The sequence below is a fragment of the Humulus lupulus genome, chromosome 8, assembly GCF_963169125.1.
Source record: "Humulus lupulus chromosome 8, drHumLupu1.1, whole genome shotgun sequence".
NCBI classification, from domain to species: domain Eukaryota; kingdom Viridiplantae; phylum Streptophyta; class Magnoliopsida; order Rosales; family Cannabaceae; genus Humulus; species Humulus lupulus.
In genome coordinates, this window is record NC_084800.1 from 17,643,532 (window position 1) to 17,662,993 (window position 19,462).

Sequence of the window (19,462 nt, forward strand, 5' to 3'; positions counted from 1 at the left end):
TATAAGATTTTTCTGAAATAGTTGTTATAAATTTTAGATGATAGGGTTTTTTTATTTAAATCTTTCAGATTTTTTTTCCTTCTTAAAATATAAGATTCAGACAAAAGGAAAATCTCGCATGTAAATAAAATTTATTATAAATGTATAAGGTGAAGAAAAAATATATATAAAAAATTGGATTAAAATCAGAAAACCCTACCGGTATTTTTGAAAGAGAGATAGAGGCACAAAAAGTGGGGCAGAATTAACTGGGGTTGGGAATGGGGGAGAGAATGAAGACAACACACAAAAGTGCGAATAAAAAAACGAGTGGACAGATTGCCATCAAAGCTTAGCAGTAAACAAAATTATTTTTAATAATTATATATATATTTTTATTATTGTGAAAAAAAGGGGTCAAATTAAGGCACAGTAGAGAGAAATAATAAGAGAAGTGGTTCCGTGCCCCTAAGAACCATTAGCCTACTCTCTATATCTCTCTCTCCATCACCACCAGTTGACGCCTGGACTCTTCTTCCCTCGATTTGATCGTTCGTCTCTCTCTCTCTCTCTTATTCTTTGCCAGTAATGGCAGTGCCTCAGTTGCAGTGCAAGAAAAGAGGGAGAGAGTTTTCATCGGGAAGGTAAAATTAGCTTTGCACACACCACTTACTACTACATTCACACGAGACAGCCCCTCTTCTCTCTCTCTCTCTCTCTCAATATATTCCTTGTATCTTTCTTTCTTTCTTTCTTTAAGCCCTACTTATTATCATCTATACTCTACTGATCTCTGTTTCGACCGAGTTTAAATATTCTGCCATTAGCTTATCATTAGAACTAGACAAGCATTTTCTTTCTTTTGCTTTTTCCGAAGGAAAAAATGTATGTGAGAGGGCAGGCTTTTGCCAGACCAGTCGACCCAAGAAAGAAAATTCTTAATAATACTAACCTAAACTGACCACTGTTACTGTTTGGGATACGTTTATATGTTTGTCTATGCATATTTCCTGCGAAAAAGCCTGGAACTTGTGTAGCTTAAAATCCGGGAGAGCCCTGGAGATCATATTCACTCACCCCTGCATCTTTAGAGCAAAAAGGACTTGTCTCTTAGTAGTGTGAAAGTGAGTAGTAGTGAAACTTAGGAAATTTTAAGGATAAGAGAGAGAGTAGAGAGAGAGAGAGAGAGAGAGAGAGAGAGAGAGAGAGAGAGAGATAATGGAAGGTGGTTCTAATGGCACTTCTTGCATGATGGGTTATGGAGAAAACAGTAATGGAATATGTCCAATGATGATGATGATGCCTCTAATGACTTCCCATCATGGTCATCAAGATCATCGTGATCATCATCATCATCATCCTATCAATCCTAATCTTAATTCAAGCAGTCCAATATTTCTTCCTCTACCACCCCCCAACAATCAAGATCATCGAAACCGTAATAGCACTAGTAGCGGTTCATCTTCTTTTATGGTCGACGATTCACATCAAAACAACAATACCAATACTAATCCTACAGGTGGGTGTTATTTCATGGCCGAGAACAACAACAACAACAACGACTCCAACAATATTTCTTCTTTCAAGGCTAAGATCATGGCTCATCCTCACTATCCCCGTCTCTTGGCTGCTTATGTCAATTGTCAGAAGGTGAAAAAACAGAAGGAAGAACTATATATGTATTACACATATTAATATGTCCTCCATGTTTTTGCATGCTTTTTTCCTTTTTGGAAGTGTAGATTTACTAATTCATCAACATTTATGATCAAAATTCTTGAGTCTGGTTGCTGTCACACCTTTGAGTACTAATTACTTTAGGAGCAAAATGCCAATATAAAAGAAAAACAAAAAATGGAACTGCTTGTGGAAGTTAAAAACCCTTTCAAGCACACTGATAGATTCAATAATATGTGTATATACAAAGGTTGGAGCACCGCCCGAGGTGGTTGCTAGACTGGAAGAAGCATGCTCATCAGCAGCCGCAATGGGCCACATGAGCACCGGCTGCATCGGCGAAGATCCGGCTTTGGATCAGTTCATGGAGGCATACTGCGAGATGTTGACCAAGTACGAGCAAGAGCTCTCAAAACCCTTTAAGGAAGCCATGCTTTTTCTTCAGAGGGTCGAGTGTCAATTCAAAGCTCTTTCGCTTTCTTCGGATTCTGGTGATCATATAACTTCCCATCTCTTTGATTTGGTTAATTATTAGCATTTTGTTTTTGGTAGATTTCCAACTTTTGACTGACTTTGATATATTTACTTGGTTCATATAAAATAATATTTTTGAGTGGTTAGCCAGTAGCCATTTAGGTATGTCTGTTTCCAAGAACCACATATATATATATAGGTTTAATTTAATAATATATGTTGAAAAGATTGTTCCGCGAAGCTGGTGCTTGACTGCCTTGTTCTTTTTTTTCTATTTCTAGTCTCTTCCCTTTTGGTTTTGCTTGGTTCGTTTTGTTTTGTTTTCTTGTCTTGCTTTCTTTTTGCATCTGTATTTCAGTACGAGGGTAGAAACTCGAAGCACTTGTGATGCTGCTAGGTATTTACATATTAATATCGATCATTGAATTTGTTATAATGATCATGCGAAGCTGAAAGCTCTCTGGTACTGTAGGTATTTAGATATTAATCCAGATGAATACATGAGCTTGAGTAAAGCTAAGTATTATTATTCTTTAATTTGGTACTGTAAGCGGCACATTACGAGTACAAGTTAAGGAGTTGGACATTGAAAATCAATGGGACAAACTTTAAAGATAGGTTATGCTTTTGTAGCCCTAATTATAACTACCATTATTTAGATAGTACAAGTTGTTAATTTCTATCCTTTTACTAAAGTACCTGGAATCTAACTTGTACATGTTTTGAAATTTCATCTCAAAATAATTTGTTGCATTAGTATCTCTTTGGATATTATATCTGGGATATATGTATTTATTGATTCTTGTATATTTTTTCAGTGTCTATGTACTAATATGCTTTCATTGTGATATAGTAATAAAAGTAATCTTATGTGCTCTACTACGTTATTAAAGATGTGGAATTGAATACGTCAAATGTTAGATTTTATGGATTAATTAGAACTAATATGAGATTTGTTTTATTTTAAACTCTTTATGTTACTTTTTTTGATTGAATTAATAGGATTATTGTTTATTTGGTCTCTGCATATACGCCTATGACTAAGGCAAATATGTTAGATCACTTGTACTAAAGTCCATATTAATTGGACACACTTTAACTTGATTTCTCTTTTTTGAAAGTGAAACAAGGTAGGGGAAAAGATGTATTCAAGATGTTATCTTCTCTATTTTATTTTATTTTCTCTAAAGAATTTGTTTACTGTACTGAACTCTTTGATTCGTTTCACTTTTTTTTTTCTTTTTTACCATGATATCTTAAAAGTGGTAAGTATATGTTCGTTACTTCCATGATATAATCTTCGTATGTAGATTCTAACCTTCACACTGTTTTGAATTTTGCTGAATTCTATTGTTAACAGTCTCTTGCATACAATTGTCGGCATCTTTGGTTTTGGTTTTTCTGTTTCAAATTATGACTCCCTTGATCACATAATGCCACGTATCCATATGCGTAAATTTATGTTTCTAACATGAGTTTATTCACTCTCTACCAAAGCTTTAATTTGTCTCTATCAGACACTTTTCAAAAATTAATTATTAGAAAATATATTTTTTGGTTTATTCATTATAAATTTCCTGTAATTTAGTTAAAAAGTTTTGAAAATAATATGCGTTTATGAGGGTAAAGAAAATCCGTAGTTCGGATAATTTATTGTTAAAAAACTTATATGATGCATGTTCTCAGAAACTATTGAAATTTGATATATGTTCCTTACTTTTTTAATCTTGAGATTTCCACGTAATGTTATGTGTATGAAAAATGTTTGAAAAATAATATGTGCTGGTGGTGACTATATTACGCATTATATGAACTGACTAACTGACGTGAAACAAACTTTATATCTGGTAGATACAAGTTTTTGTTTTCTCATTATTAGAAATTAATGAAGAAAAAAGCACATCTGATTCGACAGTGGCAAATCTCATAGTTTCTGTTGATGATCACTTGACATGTATAAAGATGACAGCTATAAAGTTCACCTTTTGGTTAATTACTTGTTTATTATGCCAGCTGTCAATTAATTATTTTGTTAGATTCTCTTAATGATGAGAAGAGGACAAAATGTGAAGGAACTTAATAACTAACTACATTCAATTAATTATGCCTTGTGCAAATGCAATGTTATTTATTCAATGAAATTATTTTGACATTGTTGCATGCATGCATTTTTGCTATTTCTAGGACTATCATGTACACACACATGTTGCTAGTAGTACTAGCTGTACCAAATTAATTTAAGTTGGTAAAACATACAAATACCAACAATGCATTTTTGTGTGTGTGTGTGTGTGTGTGTGTGTGGGGATGATCTCATTATGTTTTATCAGGTTGTCGAGAGGGAAATATGGATCAGAATGGATCTTCGGAAGAGGAGATTGATGTGAACAACAACTTCATAGATCCACAAGCAGAAGATCGAGAACTCAAAGGTCAACTTTTACGCAAGTATAGTGGATACTTAGGCAGTCTCAAACAAGAGTTCATGAAGAAAAGGAAGAAAGGGAAGCTGCCTAAAGAAGCCAGGCAACAGCTGCTTGACTGGTGGAGCAGGCATTACAAATGGCCTTATCCATCGGTAAGTATATATAATATAATCTAATATGCCATTTTTTAGTAAATCAAGTCCCTTGTTGATTACTAATAATATAACTACGTACTTTAATACACAATAAAATTAATTGGTGCAGGAGTCCCAGAAGCTGGCCCTGGCAGAGTCCACTGGTCTAGATCAGAAACAAATAAACAATTGGTTCATAAACCAAAGGAAGAGGCACTGGAAACCTTCGGAAGATATGCAGTTTGTGGTAATGGATGCAGCTCATCCTCATCACTTTTACATGGACAATGTTTTGGGGAACCCTTTTCCTATGGACATTGCTCCCTCTCTGCTCTGAAGAAGTAGTAGTTTTTATATGCCTAAACTACTCTTGTTCTATCCGCAATTAATCCCATATGCATTTGTGAAGCTTACTTGCTTATATAAAACTCACCTTTTGGTTAATTACTGAATTATTATTATTATCATTATTATTATTATTGTTGTGTCTTTTGTAATGAAGTTATCAATAGTACGTACCTCGCATATATATTACAAATGAATGATTATTAAATATAGGCTTTGTAAGCCTGCATGTGTCGTTTACGTTGAGGAAGTTGAAAGCTAATTTTTATTGGCATTATATCTTAGTCTGCTGACAGTTCTATGTGATCTCTAATGGACTGATGTTTTTTATTTTATGATTATTATATATATTGATAAAAACTAATTTTATTAACTTTAATTTGTTCTCTAATTTACTGATGTTTCTTTTTATTATTGTAGATATTTTGTCGGGAGGAAGTTATTGATACTTTATATAACCAGGTTTAACTGGGGACTTGTTCTTTTCTCCTTTTTATTGATTAAAATAAAACATGTTTCCTTTACGTCGTGAAGAAATAAATTGAATGAGAATGTTATTAGCATTATCTTGTTTACTAATATCCCTATATATATATATATATGAACACAATAATAGTAAAATTATTAAGTTATTTTTTTAAAGAAATCTTCATCTATAGTATAAAAATTTCCTTAAATATATATATTTATATTTTTAACGAAAACTACATTTTCATCTTCTCCTCTAGCATAAGCCAATTTTTGTAAGATAATATAAAACAAATTCCTAGGCACAAGTTCAAGATATAATCAATAAAACAAAAACATGCAATGAAAATGCATTCATTCAATGGCGTTTTAGGGAAATAAATCAATACAATAAATAAACATAATATATATTAAGTCTATCAAAAATTAGAATATACATCATTCAAATTGAGAAAAATTTATAAAATCTTAGATGTTTGTAAAAAATTACGACTTTGGAGTAAAAGTAGATTTTTACACAACTTTGATAAATGAATGCACAGTGAAGATGGAAAAGAAGAGTTGAGTAGATTTTTACACAACTTTGATAAATGAATGCACAATGAAGATGGAAAAGAAGAGTTAAGTAGATTTTTACAAAACTTTGCTAAAAGAAGGCCCAGTGAAGATGGAGAAGAAGAGTAAATATTATTTTATTTTAGAGTTAGATGAGATAGATTTTTTTAGGGTAAATTTGTTTTTTAACTTTTAATTATTAAAAAAGAAAAAAAAAACTTTATTGATAATGTCTTTCTCCAAAAAGATGGAAAAAAACTATTCTGATTCATTTTTCCTTAATTGAGTAAATCCCACAAAATTCTCATATTATTAATTAATAGTAAATGAGAATCATTACAAAACATGTAAACATGCGTAAAGGGCTTTACAATCTTTTAGTTGGAAATTTGTATGTATGGTCTTGCTTCTCTTTTATGTGCAATTGTTTTTAGAAAAACTACATATTTTGCTAGCATTTATTTATTTAGTAAATGCTAGGTTTAATATCACATTTATGATCAATTTTCTTTTAACTTTTTCTATATATTTATTTTTGTAGCGTAACTTTTTCAATAAAGAAACTTAATGTTATTTTTTTTGTCGGAAAATTTTATTTTTAATTTGTTTATTATTTAAATAATCAATTTTGTATTTACTTGTGCAAATCCAAGTATGAATTTTAAGTACCACCGACACTAATTTTGGCGTGAGCCGATCTTTAGCATGGTGTCTCAATAGTGTATAAAACTAAAAAATATTGTACATAATTTTTTGAAATCTATAAATTAGTATCTTAAGTCATTTTTTTCTTGGGTTTATATTTTATATTATATTTTTCATCACTATAATTAAAAAAAATAGAGAGAGCTTGGATGGGATGCTTTAATGGTGGTGGAGTTGGCGTCGTCAATGGTGGATGTTGACGGCTTCAATAGAGAGGACGATGCTAATGGCGGCGTGGAGTGGTGGTGTTTAACCGCCTTGAGGAAGTGTTTGTGGTGGTGTCATTGTGGAAGAGAATGAGAGAGGACTGGAGAGAGTTTGAGAGATAGTTTTAGGGAGAGAAATTGAGGATGTTAATGGGATGGGCAATTAAGTCCAATAATTACAAAATGAATTATTTTGAGGATTGATAGTTACGATGGCATATATAATAATTAGAGGGACACTATTTGTATGCATAATATGTGATATTTCCCTTAAAATAAATCATTTCACATTAAGAAAAACTAAATGATAAAATAAGTGAGTGCTTGATAGAGTGTGATCTTCTTGAAATTCCTTATACTGGTTGTTTCTTCACCTGGAATAATAAGCAGACTCCACCTGATCGGATTGTTGCAAAACTAGATAGAGTGCTTGGTAATCAAACTTGGCTGGAAGTTTTTTCGAATGCGGATGTTTGCTTTTTGCCGGAAGGTTTGTTTGATCACTCGCCGGTTGTCCTTTCTTTGAGTAAGAATATGGAATTGAGGAAGAAGCCATTTCGCTATTTCAAAATGTGGCAAAGGTTTTCGAGTTACCAACAATGTGTTAGTGAGGCTTGGAAAATTCCGGTCTATGGCACTCTTATGTACAAAGTGGTGACTAAACTCAAGCATGTCAAGGCTGGTTTGAAACAATTGAATACTTGTTTAGTAAGAGATATTGGTGTTGCCTACTCTCATTCTGAACAACTTTTGCAAAAAATTCAACAGCAAGTGCATGATGACCCTCAAAATACTCAACTTATCACTGAGGAATTGCATTGCAGGCAGGGGCATACTCAGCTTAGGGATGCGTATCTAGAGTTTCTGAGTCAAAAGGCGAAGTTGAGTTGGATCCAGCTTGGTGATGCTAATACTCAAGTTTTTCATCGGAGGGTTCGGCAACGAAGGTTGAAAAATTCTATGATGGCTATTCGCGATGAACAAGGTCAGTGGCATGATACTCAAATGGGAATCCAAAATGCTTTTCTTGATTATTATCAGCATTTATTGGGCGGGAAGTGTCATAGAAGAAGGCGTGTGCAAAGCTGTGTCATGGATGAAGGGACAATTCTTTCCTCAGCTAATATTCAAACACTTTTGCAACCTTTTGAGAAGAAAGAAGTTAAGGATGCCATTTTTGAGATCCCTGGTGACAAAGCTCCGGGCCCGGATGGTTTAAGTAGTTTTTTCTTTCAGCATCATTGGGATTTAATTGGTGAGGAGGTAAGTAAAGCAGTCTTGTCCTTTCTTGCAACTGGTAATTTGTTGAAGGAGATTAATGCCACCGCAATTACTCTAATTCCTAAAGTTAATTGTCCTGAAATTGTAAGTGACTTTCGGCCTATTTCTTGTTGCAATGTGCTATATAAAGTGGCTGCCAAGCTTATATATATGTAGTAGGTTGAGAAAAGTTTTACCTGGTTGCGGGCAATCAAGGAGGTTTTATTCAAGGCAGATATAATGGGCATAATGTGATGGTTTGTCAAGATTTAATTAGACATTATGGGAGGAAAGGAGGTAAGCCGAATTGCATTATGAAAATGGACATTAGAAAAGCTTATGATACTGTATAATGGGATTTCCTTGAAGAAATGCTTGAGGCTTTTCGATTTCCTCATCACTTTATTCACTTGATTATGGTTTGTGTGAGAACTCCTAAGTTTTCAATCATGCTAAATGGGTCCTTGCATGGTTTTTTTAATGCTAATCTGGGGCTGAGACAAGGGGATCCGATGTATCCTCTGTTGTTTGTTTTGGGTATGGAGTATTTGTCTAGAATTCTGAAGAAAATTGCGAAGGGAAAAGACTTTCTGTTCCAAGAGAGATGCATGGACCTTCAACTCACTCACTTGTGTTTTGTTGATGATGTGGTGTTATTTTCTCATGGTTATTTTAAATCAGTATATCGATTATTACAAGGGTTTGAATTATTCTCTCAATCCTCCGGCTTGCAAGCTAATTACAGCAAATCAGAGTTCATTAGCAGTGGTATTTTAGAAGAGGAGATCCAAAGAATGCTCTCGATTTCCAAGTTGAAGACAGGTAACTTACCTTTTCGGTATCTTGGCATCCCTATTAATGCAAAGAGAATTTCATCTTGTGATTATGAAGGTTTAGTTGACAAAATGAAGGCTAGAATTAGGCTTTGGAACTAGAAACTTTTTTCCTTTGCTGGGAGGCTTACCCTCATAAATTCTGTGTTAGTTTCTTTGCACACTTATTGGGCTCAAATTGTAGTTCTTCCTAAGAGAGTTTTTAGTATAATTAATGAGGTTTGTCGAGCCTTTTTATGGAAGGGTGTGGCTGATTATGGAGGTCCAGGAAGTGTGGCCTGGGAAGAAGTGTGTAAAAGCAAGAAAAAATGAGGTTTGGGCATTAGAAATATTGAAATTTGGAATCTTGCAGCTTTGGGAAAATATGTTTGGGCTATAGCAACAAATAAGGAGAACCTGTGGATTAAATGGATTCATTCGGTGTACCTTAGGGGAGAGAATTGGTGGGAGTATGAGGCTCCTATACATTCCAGCTGGTATTGGAAGAAAATGGTAGCAGTAAAGAATAGGCTGAAAAACTACTACTCTTATCACTCCTTTATCTCTATTCGGTATAGCATTCAAGAAGTTTATGGCAAATTTATGGGATTGACTGAGAATGGGAACTTGATTTGGACCAGATTTATTTGGAGTGCTTGTGTAGTGCCTAAGCATGCTTTTATTACTTGGTTAGCTAATCTGAATAGATTGAAAACAAGGGCTAGATTACATCACATTGGAATAGCGAGTACATCATCTTGTCTGATCTGTGACACTGCTAAGGAAGATAATTTTCATTTATTTTTCTCTTGTTGTTATAGCAGGAAGTGTATCACAGAGGTAAAACATTGGCTGAGTTGGCATTCGAGTTCTGAGAATTTTGAAGGCCTTCTGAGATGGCTAGCTAGAGGGAAGGGTCTCTCCCGTTTTAGGAGAGAGATTTATGCCTCTAGTTTGGCTGCAACTACCTATTATTTGTGAAGAGTGTGAAACACTGCTTTGTGGGAGGACAAAGTTCTGAGTAAGGGTGGCAATTCGTGTTATCGTGTCATAATCGTGTCGACACGATTATGACACGAAACGATTAGAGTAAACCCGTACACGACACGATTATTATTCGTGTCAGAAATCCAAACCCGTACACGACACGATTATCTTAGCGGGTCATACGTGTCGACACGATAACACGTTTAATAAATTTTTCATTTGACACAAATCTAAAACTGACACGATTAATACACAATTAAACATGTAATGACACGACACGAAATTGACACGATTAACATAATATAAATAAATTAAAATGTTTATATAATCTTAAACGTGTCATTTTCGGGTTAAGCGGGTTGACCCAAAAATGACACGTTTAATAAACGTGTTAAACGTGTCGACACGATTATGACACGAAAATTAAATGTGTTACCCAAACCCATTTATTTCGTGTCGTTTTCGAGTCGTGTCATCGTGTCGTATCGAAAATTGCCAGTCCTAGTTCTGAGTGTTGATTGTACAGTTAGACATATCAAACGGGACATTAAAACTAGAGGAAATATTTTTTTTTGCATAATAGAATTTCTGAGATAGATAAAATCTGGTTTGGGGAGTTAACTATATAGAATTTGTTTGTTTTTTTTTGCTCTGGTTTCCCTTTTGGGTTGCTGTAGGTTGTATTGGAGGTTATTGATTAATGAATTTTGCTTGCTTACAAAAAAAATAATAAAATAGGAAAATATGTATATTTACGTCTTATTTCATTATTTAAATTATTTTGTAAAATACAAGATCTAAAAAGTAATTTGTGAAAACATAGTGTCCAAAATAATGTAATCCCATTTTTTTTATGCAATATTTAGCTTTACTATGAATAAAAGCTCTTAAAAAATTAAAGGAGAGAAAAAATCTTATGGCTTTATTATTGATAAACTTTACAAATTAGTAACAAAAAAAACATGAAAAAAAAAACAAATGCTCAAGATTTTGCTTCAAAAACCAGAGATGATGTTTCTAGTCAAAGCTAGTCAATGAGCTTAATGCCGTCGCAACTAATTAAGGTTCTTAAAATACATATATAAATATAGGACAATTACGAGCTTCACTTTAAGCTCTACCAGTAGGGCTCTCAGTGTTTCTCGACCCGTGAATAGTTTTTGGCGCGACTTTTTTTTATGACCGTGTATATTGTAGCTATTTAGAGCATTCTGCAAACTTTCAAAAAATTCTAAATAGTTTACAGTACCAAAAACTAGGTTCTAACATGGTTTTTTCCACACGCATAAAAAAAATTAGTCACGCGTGCACATGTTTGAACCTAGTTTTCGGTACTGTAAATTATTCGGAATTTTATGAAAATTTGCAGGATGCTCTAAATAGCTACAATATACAAGGTCATAAAAAAAATTCGCACCGAAAACTATTCACGAGTTGAGAACACTGAGAGTCTTACCGGTAGGGCTTAAAATGAAGCCGTTATAGGAGAATTCCCCTATAAATATATGTCAACTCTTATCTTTTCTTTGTATGTGTACAAGGTGTTTCTTTTATAATGTTACATTTTTATACTCAATCTTTTTTTAGCGGTAAATATATTCAATATCTTCAAAATATTGTACTTTTATACCCAAATTTTTTTTTGACAATAAATATACTTAATGTTTTTTAAAATTTGTTCTATTATACTTATTTTTTTATTATTTTGAGAAATAATAAAAAAGTAAAGGGAAAATATAAGTTTTTAATTATTTTTAAAATTTTAAATTAATCTCACTTTCTTATTCTTTTTCAAAATAATAAAAAAATAATTTAATATTTTAAAATTAATCAAAATAATTAAAATTTATATTTTTCCTTCACTTTATTTAAAAAAAAATATACTTTAAAGTGATGGAAAATATACGTTTCTAATTATTTTTATTAATTTTAATAAAATATTTATTAATTTTTAAATTAAATAATTATTTTGAGAAAGAATAAGAAAGAGAAAATAATTTAAAATTTTAAAAAATAATTAAAAACTTATATTTTTCCTTTATTTTCTTATTATTTCTCAATATAATAAAAAAATAGGTATAAGAATGCAACATTTTAAAAATATTGGGAATATTTACCGCAAAAAAATTTTGGTTATAAAAGTGCAACATTTTAAAGATATTGACTATATTTACCACTAAAAAAATATTGAGTATAAAAGTGCAATATTTTAAAAACATTGGATATTTTAGCCGCAATTTACTCTAAAAAAATGATAAGAAACGGTTGCAGCATCACCTTTTTTCCTTTTTTAACTATGGACCATATATAGAGCGAAAATGAAGATAGATGTTTTTGGGGGACGACAGCAACTGTAATATCTGATTCTCCTAGTCAAGGAATTATGGTAAATTGTATGTTTTTATATGTTTAATTATATGAACTATGATATGTATGAATTATGGCGTATGTTATTTTATGTATTCTGTCAGACATTACACACACATTTGTTTATTCAAGTATTAGAGGATCAAATAGTAATAATAGTTATGATATGGGGGTCAAAGTAGAAATATAAGTATTTGTAGTAGAAAGTGTAATTAAGAAAAAGTAAAACTATTAGTTTAAGTAAAAGACAAGTAAGGGCTTTGGAGGTCACGTAATACAATGTAAAGGTTGAGGATAGTGATGTAATTTGGTTTTTATACGATTAAAATCATATTAAATAAATAAATAATAAATAAAATAGATTTAGATATCGTACGAATTTTTCAGACTTCTGGTTTTTGCGATATAAGAAAGGATAACAAACCAAGAACAATCCTCTCGTTCTTGATCTGAGTTTTGAAGGGCTAGAAGATCTCACAAAGAGCAAGGATCTAAGCTCTGTGGCTGAATTTTGATTTGTAAGTGTTCAAACCTTACTGTTTAAGTTTTTGTTAAATTTTGGTTTGAAGTAGAATGGGTTATCAATGGTGTTAGATGAGAATTATAGGTTCGTTGCATGTCTAGAGTTGAATCTTTACGAGTTATTAAGGTTAGAAACATGTTAGGATTGATTTGGTAGTGGTTCAAAGTCAGATTTTGCGATTTGGGTTGATTTCTAAGTTTAAAAATCCCATCTGCGATTTCCAAAATAAGGACCTAGCGCGACCGCACCCAGCCCTAGTGAGATCGCGTTACCTGGCTAGTTAGTCCTAGCACTCTGTGAGCTTGACCGAGCCAGTTGCCCAGAAACACGAATTTTGGGGATTTTAACGCACCCTTTAGATATGAGTTTTGTACCTTTTTGGAGCTTTATATGCAGTAGAGTTTTAAGACTTTCTTAATGGTATTATGGAGATGACTTAGCCTTAAAAAGAATATGAGTGTATCTTAATATGGTTTGGTTTGAGGTTTTAAACTTTGATGTTATGTGTCATGTTTAGGGTCACTAAGGATACTTGAAGAGGCACGTTAGGGTGTGTAGATCACTGCTGCTTTTGAGGTAAGAAGAGTAGATACTTGTACACAGGATGTACACTTGACGTACTTTTGTTGCGGATGTTATGCTACGCAAGTATACGTAATCGCAATTTGGAATAAATCTTGGTAAGACCAAGTATCGTCCCACGAAGTCTAATTTATCAATTATCAATTAATTATTTCTCGATTTCTATTTGGCGACGAAAATTGGATTTGTAAAATTTAAAATCAAGAAAGCATAAATAAATGTAAAGCGTACAAATAAATTAACAACAAGAACACAAGAATGAAATTCACAAACGAGAACAATTAGGAATTCTAATCTTCCTTACTATCCACTCTATTATTCTTTAATGCAATTACCACTAAAAATTCTTCTCACTAAAATGATAGGCATATAAAAGTATTAACTATTCAAATTAAGAAATAGAAAACTCGACCTAATGTGAATTCCCTATATTTCTATGGTCAATTCAAACAATAGGAAGCAATAAATACAACCTTAAATCACATAGACCAATTTGATACTCTCGTTCTAAATTAAAATCTACGTCTACTCAATTTTAGCATATTCAAATTTCACTTTTCAGTTTTTGATTCAAATTCATTAATCGTATGTAAAAGGTGCGCAATCAATCACATACATAATAAACACAAATTGAGTAAATTATAAATGAAGAAGAAATAGACAAATACATTAAATCATAATAGAGTTTCAGGAGAGTCAATTAGAAACCCTAATAAAGGAATTAGTTCATAGTCAATCTAAAATAACACATAAACTGACATTTTAACATAAAAATAATTGAAGAAAGAAGAAGATAACTCTAGATCTGACCCAATCTTCAATCTCTAGCCTCCACCTTCTATTTTCTGAGTCCAACCAGTCTATATGTCTCCAAAGCGATACTTTTAGATTTTACAATCATTTTTCGTCAAAATTTCCATTCTTCCCTCGCTTAAATAAAGTCAAAACGCACGTACAAAAAATTGCTCCGTGGCTCAAGAAAGTGGCGCCACGACTGTAACGCCCTAAACTCCAGGGACCGTTACGATTCACATTATAAATAGTGCTAAACTCGCTAATCGAGTCATTTGGCCATAAACGTGTAACTAGGTATGATTAGCGGTTTAGGGATTACAATTTTTTGTTAAGATATAACGTTTCACTAGAACGTTTACTGTATACATTGGGATTCCAAAAATATAATTTAGAGGTCTATTACAAGAAAATATTTACAATCAGCCGATCTAAGCGGCAAAATAGGGTTTAACCCTAGTTCCTCTTTCAACCCTCGGCCGTGGCGGTCGAGCAGCCGCATATATACACGTCGTCCCCTAAGCTCTCCAACTCAAGGATGGTCCAGCTTTCTTTTACTTTTACTTGCACCACTTAGGTCCCGTGAGCCGAAGCCCAGTAAGAAAACTCAATATGCTCATGAACAGTATTAACATGTCATCAAATCATAATGTGCATGCCTAGCAATAATAGCCTTCATCATGCATGCAAGCAGGTGCAAATAAATGATTATGGGGTCCTGCATCTGAATAGTTGACTAATGAGTCAATCTCTGGGGACCTGCTTCCTGAATAGATGACTAGTAAATCAATCTCGGAGTGGGTGACTAATGAGTCACACCCTGCATAGGTGACTAATGAGTCACACTCTGTATAGATGACTAATGAGTCATACCTTGTGTCGATGACTAATGAGTCCATCTCTGTCTAGGTGACTAATGAGTCACACTCTGTGTTTCGTGTCTGGGATACTACCTCCCACCATGTCCAGGCATCATCCCGAAATACACACGTCTCACAGGTCACCCTATCATGACCTACCAGCCCCATACTATCAAGAATGGAACTGATCATGCCCATCCATTGCTTAACTCTGAATGGATCTAGACCTCCCTTGAAGACTAGAGGGTAATACTCCTAGAATCTTCCATAGAGAAATTCCCATCCGTTCTCAACCCTAGGCTAAGCCAAAGCTGATGCCACTCCTGGCACAACCAAGGAAGAAGTATTTCCCGACAGGTTCCGTTGTTACTTCAGACACCTGATCTCTTCCTCATGCCTCTGCAATCTTGATTACAAATCCATGAACATCTGCTGAAAATTCACAGGAGCAGATGAAGAACTAAAACCCTGGCTGAAACTCCTAGCCTCAGTATAACCACCACCATGCCTCATTATCTACCTTGGCTATAAACCTGCTGTTTGAATCTACAGTCAATAACCCGACCCATTAATCATGATGAGCATATCAAGAACTTTTCCCCACGGGAACAATCTTACCACACCACATTCACAAATCACTTGCAGTGCTATAAACATGCCCATGGCATTCATACATCAATCATAATCCCTGCTCTTCCAACATTCATACCATGCCTCCAATTTTAGCATGCAAATATCACAATTATATATTCATGGAGCAGGTAATCATATGATCAAATTCATATATATATTCACGAAGCATATAATCATATAGTCAAGAGCCAGGCTTTATCAGAATCTCATGATCTCTAATACAATGTGTAGGTAAAGCATTTGCATTCTATTTAACCAGTTAAGCACATAACTACAGAAATAGTTACCATTCCCTGAGTGAAGCTATCTTCAGTGACGAGTGTACATGCCCAGCTTGCCTTCAGGAACCATAAACCTTGGCATGCTCTGATACCAAAATTGTAACGCCCTAAACTTCAGGGACCGTTACGGTGCACATTATAAACAGTGCTAAACTCGCTAATCGAGTCATTTGGCCATAAACGTGTAACTAGGTATGATTAGCGGTTTAGGGATTAAAATTTTTGGTTAAGATGTAACGTTTCACTAGAACATTTACTGTATACATTGGGATCCCAAAAATATAATTTAGAGGTTTATTATAAGAAAATATTTACAATCAGCCGATCTAAGCGGCAAAACATGGTTTAACCCTAGTTCCTCTTTCAACCCTCGCTCGTGGCGGTCGAGCAGCCGCATATATCCACGTCGTCACCTAAGCTCTCCAACTCAAGGATGGTCCAGCTTTTTTTTGCTTTTACCTGCACCACATAGGTCCCGTGAGCCGAAGCCCAGCAAGAAAACTCAATATGCTCATGAATAGTATTAACATGTCATAAAATCATAATGTGCATGCCTAGCAATAATAGCCTTCATCATGCCTGCAAGCAGGTGCAAACAAATGATTATGGGGTCCTGCATCTGAATAGTTGATTAATGAATCAATCTCTGGGGACCTGCTTCCTGAATAGATGACTAGTAAATCAATCTCGGAGTGGGTGATTAATGAGTCACACCCTGCATAGGTGACTAATGAGTCACACTCTGTATAGATGACTAATGAGTCATACCCTGTGTAGATGACTAATGAGTCCATCTCTGTCTAGGTGACTAATGAGTCACACTCTGTATAGATGACTAATGAGTCTATCTCTGTGTGGATGACTAATGAGTCATACCCTGTATAGGTGACAAATGAGTCACACTCTGGAGGTCCCTTACACTCCTAGCCTTGTGACATGTAGGTCACCTTAGCCTTTCTGGCTCTGGCTCTAATTAACTAGCCCTTAGACTAGACAAGCGCTTTTAATTTTCATCGAACTTGAGGTCAGTCTGGCATTAATGCTCATTCGAGTCATTCAATGAAGATGTCGATTAGATATAATCTTTTATCGGTTTGCGTTAAACACGCTAAGACCGTTCTTGACTTATGAGTCAATATCATGTGACTAGTGTTCAGTACCACTGCCGAACTTGACTAATGAGTCACAGGTTCACAGCTGATACTGACACCATTGCCAGTTTTGACTAATGAGTCAGTGCCATGCACAAGTAAGCAATGCTACCGGGCATATATCATATGTCAAATATCCAAACATAGGGCATTCAACATGCTTACTTATCAGTTACTAGCACAATTATGATCATGCATAAATACAGAGACTCAAGCTCTGATCAATCTCATATTCAACATTCATGGCATGCCCTAAACATATGTTTCTTGTGCATTACATGCATCACATTTAAACACCCGACATGCCTCAATAATAACCATACACAAATGAGCAAGATTGCTAAGCAATTGATATGCTATCAATGTTCACATTTAAACATCCAACATGCATCAAGAATAACCATGCATGTCACATATGGGGTGTAGTTTTCTTACCTTTGGTCCAAGCACAAGTTACCAATAAACGAGCCACAAGCACGATCCTGATTCCAATCCTCTAGTGAAAACCTACTCACAACCACAAATGGTGATCCAATGAGTTCAAGTTCTAAAACCAATCCCGGAACCAAGACCTAGCCTCCGAGACATCAAATTCCACTAAACCAGGTAGTAGGAACGATCCCGAGGCCTATGGTTTGAGTTCCCCTAACCAAAACATCAATTTGGCCAAAAATGACATCAAGCGCCGCGGCCCTCCCGGCAAGCGCCGCGGCCCTCAGGCCAAATAGAACCTCCACCTGCTTCTTCAAGCCTAGGCCGCAGCGCCCAAGAACAGGACTGCAGCCCAACCTCGGACCAACCATTTTTCCCCGTTTTCAACCTTTTAAAACATTCCAAAAACCTATCCAAATATCTCCAAACTCAAAAATCAAAGTTCCCAAACATCCTTATCATCCAAAACCAACAAAACCTAAGCCTCAAATCTAACAAAAACTCATCAAAACACAAAGTCAAATTCAAGCTTAAAATCTTTAAAAACTTAAAAACTTGAATTACCTCCAATTGAGTTGTTTCCAACTAAATCCTCTGGCTAAAAATCTTCTAATCTTTCCTATGATCGCTATGCCTCGATCCTCGCTTGAATCCAAGTCCTAAAACTCAAGTTTCCATTGAAAATGCGATCGGGAGATGAAAATGGAACTTAGAGGGAGAGAGAACGTATAGAACATTCTTTTTATTTCCTAAAAGGTTACTTCAAGCTTAAGTAGCCTCAAACAAATCCTAACGCTCGAGGTCCCGAAAACACCCCCGGGGACAAAATAGTCAAAACCTCCAGAATTTCCCCCTAATCTTACTAACTCCCAATTCATCACCAAATATTCATTCTCATTACCCAATAACCCGGTATTGCTCTAAATACCCCTTGACTCACTCCGAGTCAAGCATAAATCCCGTTGTGACTTTCCCACTAGCTTACCTCCTAGGATCGTCTCGTGTTGAGTAACCCTGACATAACGAAACAATAATAAAGCACCACACACATATCACATATATGCCAAATATGCCCGAAATGGCCAAAATATGAAAATCACCCAATTACTCAAAAATGGGTTCACATGCATATTTAATACACCTAAACATGCATATAATCATTTAATAGCACAATAAATCAATTATGGCCCTCCCGGCCTCCTAATTAAGGTCCTGAACCTTATTAGGAAATTTTGGGCATTACAACGGCCGTACTTTGAATGCCAGAATTTTTGTTGTCTCTGGCTCCCCAAGCGTTGCGGCTGTTAAACATAGCTTCGCGGCTCTAATTGTATTTTGAATATTGCTTTCTGGACTTTTCAGTGTCATGGCCCTTAACTGTGTGACAACCGCGGCTCAAAACCTGAGCGTCGCGACCCAAATTCATTCTTCGCCAAAACTTGCAACTTCGAGCCCGAACCAACGCCGAGTAATCAATCAGCATCCATCAAGTATCTTAAATTCCCGAAGTTGTCAAATTGAACATTTTTCACTCAGATTCGCATGATTTCTACACATTTTACTCCAATCCCTATTAAACATGCTTGAGCCTGAAACAAAGCAAAACAAGCATAAAATCTCTCCAAAACAACTCAATACGACCTTAATTTGAACTCAAATACTCTTTCTAAACGAGGCTAAAATTAGCCTAACAACTTTTATGGTATAATTTGTCTTATATGATATGTTTATGTTAATGAATGAATATGTTAGAGTATGATTATAGTTAAAAGCTTACATGTAATTGTGGTTTATTTGTTTTGTATGTATATGT

General features: G+C 34.6%; 1 protein-coding gene across 1 annotated transcript; it reads left to right on the plus strand.

Annotated features, from left to right (window-relative positions):
* Positions 1–429: 429 nt before the first annotated feature.
* On the plus strand, positions 430–5,341 carry LOC133794865 (homeobox protein SHOOT MERISTEMLESS). Its single transcript, XM_062232294.1, has 4 exons — positions 430–1,629; positions 1,907–2,147; positions 4,461–4,708; positions 4,821–5,341. The coding sequence occupies exons 1-4, from the start codon at positions 1,198–1,200 to the stop codon at positions 5,025–5,027; spliced, it is 1,128 nt and encodes a 375-aa protein (XP_062088278.1). The 5' UTR covers positions 430–1,197; the 3' UTR covers positions 5,028–5,341.
* Positions 5,342–19,462: the final 14,121 nt, after the last annotated feature.

Coding starts and splice junctions, on each gene's coding strand:
- LOC133794865 (XM_062232294.1), top strand. CDS start 1,198: ATGGAAGGTGGTTCTAATGGCACTTCTTGCATGATGGGTTATGGAGAA. Junction 1,630..1,906: donor CTTATGTCAATTGTCAGAAG/GTGAAAAAACAG, acceptor GTATATACAAAG/GTTGGAGCACCGCCCGAGGT. Junction 4,709..4,820: donor ACAAATGGCCTTATCCATCG/GTAAGTATATAT, acceptor TAATTGGTGCAG/GAGTCCCAGAAGCTGGCCCT.